This window comes from Hevea brasiliensis, chromosome 3, assembly GCF_030052815.1.
Source record: "Hevea brasiliensis isolate MT/VB/25A 57/8 chromosome 3, ASM3005281v1, whole genome shotgun sequence".
NCBI lineage: Eukaryota > Viridiplantae > Streptophyta > Magnoliopsida > Malpighiales > Euphorbiaceae > Hevea > Hevea brasiliensis.
Genome location: NC_079495.1, coordinates 863,654 through 870,329, shown reverse-complemented (window position 1 = coordinate 870,329; position 6,676 = coordinate 863,654). Strand labels below are relative to the sequence as shown.

The window sequence follows — 6,676 nt, the reverse complement described above, 5'->3', positions numbered from 1 at the left end:
AAAAATGATCAATAATAAGGACTAAATTGAAATTTTTCGTATTGTGATGGATGATTGATTTGATGGGCCCAGGAGGGGCTGTGTGATATGATTGAACTGTTGATATATGGATTGTGAATATAGAAGTGCGTTTTTAGCCCTTTTTCAGGTTGGGTAGGTCCTAGGTATAGGGGAGACTCACGATTTTTGGCACGACTTAGACGCATTTGATCTTTTTCTTTGTTTGTATTGAGTCGATCGTATTAAATAATTGTAATATAATTGTCGTGAGCCGATGCCTTTCTTCCTCCGCCCAGCCGTCACAGTAATTTGTCGTCAAGTTTGTGAGTAAAATATTAATTTTAACTGTAATTTCGATATTATTATATGTTCAGCATGCCCATGCATCACTTATATGCATATATTTATGTAGTTAAACTCTAGGCACGAATTATGTTGCATTGATAATCGTAATGTGCCATGAGTGTTGTTGTGGTAATTTGGAGCAGCAGCGTGGCGCATGCGTGGTGATGTGGTGTGGACTATGGATAGGACGGGTAGACACGGCTTGAGTTCTTCATTGACCCGGCCCTTCTGGTAGACACGCTTGAGTTCTTCACTGGGACCCCGATTTGGTATTTAAGTGGAAGTCCGAAATGAAGTTCTTCACGGGCACCGTGATTGATTTAAGAGAGTCAGATAGGATCACCCCATATACTATGAATGATGTTACAGGTGTGTGAGTGCTCCAAATTACCTTTTGATGCTATGATGTGAATATGATGTTAATGTTGCATTTCACTCTACAAAGTTGCATTAGTTTCAGATATTTTTAGAGATTATAGTTAAGATTGATATTTTACTCTCGAGTCGAACGCTCACTCGCTCAAAAATTTTTACAGCCACAGGAGGATATTTTGTTCAGGTTAACTCGCTTATCCTTCGCAGTTGTTTATCCATGTTTGTGTAATTTTAATTACTCCTAGAATTTCCGCATGTGTTAGCAGTATTTATTTGAATTTGGTCTGTAATATTTTTATCATGTTGGACCTGTAAACTTAAATATGTTATGTATGTTTGATGGATTGGATGAGGGAGCTGAGCTCCCATTTATTTTATGTTGATGAGTATGTGGAGGGTGAGCTGAGCTCCCCAATTGAGTATTTATTGTGTTTACAGGTCGGGTGAGTCAAAAACTCCCCGTTGGAAAGTCCATTTTATGGCCGGACTCGTCCGCTTGGTTTCTGAATTTGGGCCCAATGGGCCTCAGAATTGGGTAAATGAACAGTTAAGGCTTACTACGGGCCTCGGGGGCTTTAGGCTGGCCCAGGTCCTAGTGCCGGTCCGGCCCATAGGTTGGGTCGTGACAATCTCTGTGAGATAAATAATTACCAGCATCTGACTCTTCCTCATGTGAACTGCACGTCCCTTGGACCCATCCAATCCCTTGAAAATGAACCAATAAATTGATCTAATCCAATCTGGTAGGATTCCTAAGATCCAATAGACATTGAAGCCCGTGAAGCCATTGAGAATGCTGACCCACCTTCTCCCACTGAATATGGACAATGACCCAAGGACTTTTTTGGAATTGATGACTCGGATGATTCTGACTACCAGACACTCAACCTGTTAACAACTTCATGATTAAAGTTAAAGCTTGTCGGTCATGTCGGCCATGTTATTATAATAAGTGTATCAGATTGTGTTTTACTTTAAGAGTGTAGGTAGTAGGTTGCTACCCGATTGCCTGTAAAAGTTAAAGTCTCAAGGTCTATATAAGGAAACTCTTAGTTCAGTCTGTAATCAAGCTTTCTCTAAGAAAAAAAATCTCTCTGTTTTCATATATGGCATTCTAATTCTCTCTTTCTTCTCTTAAAAATCTTAGAATATATATTATACTTATGTAATCAGAGACACGTATGATCTACACTTGCCTCGTTAGAGGATTTTGTGTATCAAAAATGTCTTTATTATGATATTAGATATGACGATCCCGTTATCATATATATAAAGCTATAAAAGAGCACAACCAAAAAGTACCTATGAAAAAAAAAAAAAGGTATAACATGAGTGAATAATATTAATGATAAGGGTTACTGTAGCTTAATTTTATTGGTACGTAAATTTTATTTTCTTTATGAACTTCAATAATTTTATATATATTTAATATAATATAAATTTATTAATTTTAAACATAATTTAATAATATAAATTATTTACTTTTTAATAAAATAATATAATTTTTCACTTTTTTGTGGTAATCCACCGGCAAACCGGCTGCTGTGGGGTACAGAAGACGTACAGTATCAATTACCTTCTTTTTTTTTTTTAATATCTTCCTTATCAAATGCTTGGTTATGTTGATTGGCAGTCTTTTCTGAGTGACTCTCACTGAAATTCACGACAGAGTCTCCTTCAATGGTCTCGTCGGGGTCCATGTTCTTTTTTTTTTTTTAATTAAAAAAATTGGAATCTGTCATTCAACGATGAAAAGAAACAAGCCTATCATCTGCTAACAGAGAAACGGAAGCGTAAGGAGGATTTGTAATCCATCCTGATCCAAGCTTTCATATGTTCTTGGTGACCGCTAATTCTACGACTGTGATGACCATTTGCAAGCTAGCATTGTGATAAAAGAGAGAAGGATATATTTTCAAGGTAGGAGAATGGTCACCATCTCTTCAAAGAAATATCAGAAGCTAGGAGTATGCTATGTGAAAATGAGACCTCTGCAGGTGTAGCTGTTGATCCATGCAAGCACTAACTGTGTGAGTTGACGTAAAGCGACATTCAATCATCAATAAAAGATCGGGCCCAACAAGCCAAAGCTAATGACCTGTAAAGCAATGGTAGTTTAATATTAATTTATAGTACCCTGCTCACCATATCATTTTCTCACCCAACTCTTTCTTCTTCTCATAGTTCATAACCAATGAGCGAACTTTAGGCAAATTATTTTTAAGACTGCAGAATAAAGAACATCTCATGCACACAATTCTAAAACATCTAACACAAATGGTTGTTTATTTATATTAAATTAAGTGCCCAACCACAAAGCAACTTTAGATTGGATGTCTTATTTGCATCCTGCATGACTATTTGAGGAACTTTAACTACACCAACACAAACACAAGAACAAGAACAACAGCAACAACACAACGCAATAACTAAAACAGTTCAAACAAGACACAGTTCCTCATAAATCAGTTGGGGATTAATCACCCCACCATTGGTGGACATACATGCCGCTGCTTCTAAGGCTCTTCAGGAGATCCATGCAGTCCTTGCTCACAACATCATTGTCATCTACATGGTCTGCGCAGCTAAGGAACAGCTCATCGACAAAGCATATGGCTCCGCTTTCATACAAATCAGTGAGGAATTTCAATTCTGTCTCCCCTGCTTTCATCTTCAGAACCACAAAATCTGCATACTCCGCAGTTTCTCTAAACCAAGAAAGGAAATCAAATCCCTCATCTTCCACAGATGGATCTGGATCTTCAATATCAGAAATCAAACTAGTAATCTCGTCTCCAGCGAGGCCTGGATCGTAAATGAAGGTAACTCCAGGCTTTTTAACACAAGAAAGCAGAACTGAAGTGTTGTGGTCAACAAAATAAATATCGAAATCCTTGTGTTCCACAGGATAAGATGGAATGAACCAATTAGCAACACTAGAGTTCAGATGCTCTGCTGCCCCAATTTCAATATACACTAACTTCTTCCTAGAAAGCACATCAATGAAATTGGGCAGAAATGAAATCTTTTTCTCAAACCTCATTTCCTCCTTCTCCACAAGGGGCTCTAGATGTTCCATAAAAGGTCTGTTATTCATAAAAGATTGGCAATCAGATGGTAGGCGGAATTGCTGGAAGTAACCAACTTTTTCAAATCTTTTCTGGAAAACAACCAATGCATACTCATGAACATAACTAACATGTACCACATTGGAGGCTTTCAATAACGATGAAACCGGAGTAGCAGACCTAATCAAGCCATTTGTGTTCAAACCAATAACCCCCACAAGCATAGCCCCAATTCCACCGGGCTTCAGAACGCGCTCAATCTCGAGCACAAGAACAGCAGGGACCGAAACGTCATCTAGGTCCCTAGAGAACACAAAATCAAAGGAACTGTCAGTATATTGAAGCTCATAAGCGAACTTTTTATGCTTAAGCGAGAAAAAGGGGTGTCGGTGAGCTCCACAAGCATTGGTAAATCCCAACTCTCGCAGTGCATAAACCGCTGATGCCGAACCTTCACCGACATATAGAGCTTTTGCACTATAATCCAACAGTTGCTTAACCATAAGCTGTCTAACAACATCAGTAGTCAAATTCACATCTTCCTTGCACTCAAATGAGTTCCAAATGGGTTTCAAAAACCGATTCTGAAACAAATTCGTGCCCGTAATCATAAACGGCAAATCACACTCATGGAAGTTCACAGAATCGAGCAATACAGGATCAGACCCAGAAAGGATTTGGATGAAAGGAATAACAGAAAGAGCCGAGGCAAGCATAAATACACGTAAAAGCAAGCGCCTGGCAATTGGCCAACCCATGATCTGGATTCTCAAGGCCTTAAAATCCATGGATTTTCACTCTTAGGAACAAAATTCACCCCAAAACATCAATGATTTGCTCAAAGATGAGGATTTCAAACAGTGGGTTTCGAAGAAATTATCGGAAAAAACTTATCTTTTGATAGAGAGAGAGAGAGATTAAAGCCAGAACTGAAGAGAATAAAATACTTAGCGAGTGCAAAACCTGGAGGAAGTGTGATTCCCACCCACAAGAACACCCATTGATTTTTGAATCCTTAACCATACCCTCCTATGAACCCTTCTCGGCTTTGGCACAAACCAGGTCTGCTCCATCTTTGATTTATCGAACCGCACCATGGAGTTCTTCCAGATCTCTACATTACTACATAGACTAATTAGCTTCTTTCAAGCTCAGAGCTTTCTCAAAATTTGATGATGAAAAAAAAAAAAAGGAAAGAAACAGAGAAGTGAGAAGAGACCCCAGATTCCCAAAAAGATAAGAGAAACGAAAAGTAGGGGTTGAGAGGTGAGCTTGAGCGAATAGAAGCAACGGAGAGTGAGCGATATATAATAGAGAAAGAGAGTGAGGGCACCGATAGATCGGCGGGGACGCGATAGTACAGTGGGGACGCTACCAACGATTAGTTCATGACGTCAAATCTGTATACGTGTCCACAGGAAGAAGCTTCTTGGTGAAAAAGTAAGTTCTATGAAGTGGACATACATCTGCGAAGATTCCTTTATATATAAAGACAGCAATTATTATAAACTTAACTTCTTTGGAAAAAAAAAAAAGGTTAACTTATAATAACTATATTCTATGTAAAATATATAAATAAAAAATTCATAAAAGCCTAAAAATTCACAATTATTAAGATAAAATCATTAAAGACAATATTATTTTCTTAATAAAAAATAATATAATTAATTTTTTGTCGAGATAGGAATATTTTTTTAAAATTTGTTGAAAATTAAAAATTAATAAAATTTAATTTAAATTAATTGATTTATATTTAATTAATTCTCATATTTAAAAATTTTTTAGGAGAAAGAATTTAATTTTTTTAATTTAAAAAAATTTTAAATAAATAAGAAGTACATTGAAAATAATATAGTTATATGAGAATTCATCTAATTTTTTTTATAAATATTTAAAATCTTTTTTTGTCGTGCATTTCACCAAATAATATTTTAAATTAAATTTCATTTTATTCAATTTTTTTTTTCATCCTCAGTATTTAATAAAGCATTCATCCAATCCTTAATGAGATAAGAAATAAAGAAAATTAATTTCAATAAAAAAAGAGATGAACAAAATATTGAATTTCAATCTCTTTAATTATTAAAGGTAAATTTATTATGTTTATAATAAATATTATTAAAAAAATACAACAATTACTTCTCACTAAAAAAATTCAACTGAGTAAAAATATGAATATGCCTTCAATATAAAAAATATTAAAAAGTCCCATCTATTAATAAATTATTTTTTTAATCATTAGTTTAAGGCTAATGATTAAAAAAATATTTTAACTAATAATTAAGTATATATATTAAAAAAAAATAAAACGTCCTTAAATTTTAGCTTTATCAATTTTTTTATTCAGTCATTATTTTTAATTTTTATTTTTAATACAAAACAAAAATACTTTAAATTTTACTAATTATAAATACTTCTGAAATTTATCATTATTAAAAGTTTTATTTTTATTGATAAAATTCTTAAATTCTTAAGTAATGACTAAATTAATAAAAAATTACTAAGGAATAAAATCTAGATAAAATTAAACTTTAAAAATATTTAATTATTTTTGAAAATATAAGAATTTAAATATTAATTGTTTAAAAAAAGAATTAAAATACTAATTATGGGGTAATAATGAATGAAAAAATAATTCATCTATAAAAAAAGACAGGCGGGGCGCATTATTGTGAGACAGAGGTGCGTGGGTCGGGACCCGCCCTTTCTAATTATTAGCGGATCGGGCCCCAGAGACCGTTGAAATTTTTTAATATTAAAAAAGGTTTCGGTTTCTTGAAAAGGACGGGTCGGGCCCAACGTACATACCGAAATGGATTCAGCTTTGCGTCTCCCCAGGTTCCGGCCTTTTCTAAAATGTTAAAATGAAGCTTTGGGCCTTTTCGCTG

At 34.8% G+C, this 6,676-nt stretch overlaps 1 protein-coding gene and 1 long non-coding RNA gene across 2 annotated transcripts in view; one reads left to right on the top strand and one right to left on the bottom strand.

Moving 5' to 3' along the window:
• The first annotated feature begins 280 nt into the window (after nucleotides 1-280).
• The window catches only part of LOC131178579 (uncharacterized), a 96,254-nt gene continuing 89,858 nt past the window's right edge, over nucleotides 281-6,676 (top strand). The window contains exon 1 of the long non-coding RNA XR_009147489.1: nucleotides 281-323. This is a non-coding gene — a long non-coding RNA (uncharacterized LOC131178579). The remainder of the gene's footprint in view (nucleotides 324-6,676) is intronic.
• Nucleotides 2,990-5,080, bottom strand: LOC110667293 (uncharacterized). The gene is made up of 2 exons (XM_058143558.1): nucleotides 4,752-5,080; nucleotides 2,990-4,091 (listed from the first exon to the last, which is right to left on the bottom strand). Exons 1-2 carry the CDS (start codon nucleotides 4,883-4,885, stop codon nucleotides 3,197-3,199), a joined length of 1,029 nt encoding a protein of 342 aa, XP_057999541.1. The 5' UTR covers nucleotides 4,886-5,080; the 3' UTR covers nucleotides 2,990-3,196.

What these genes read in the sequence shown, in the direction of transcription:
- LOC110667293 (XM_058143558.1), bottom strand. Translation starts at nt 4,885, where the DNA reads ATGGTGCGGTTCGATAAATCAAAGATGGAGCAGACCTGGTTTGTGCCA. An exon ending in GGGAATCACACTTCCTCCAG is followed by an intron (nt 4,092 to 4,751) that starts GTTTTGCACTCG and finishes TGTGTTCTCTAG; the next exon opens with GGACCTAGATGACGTTTCGG.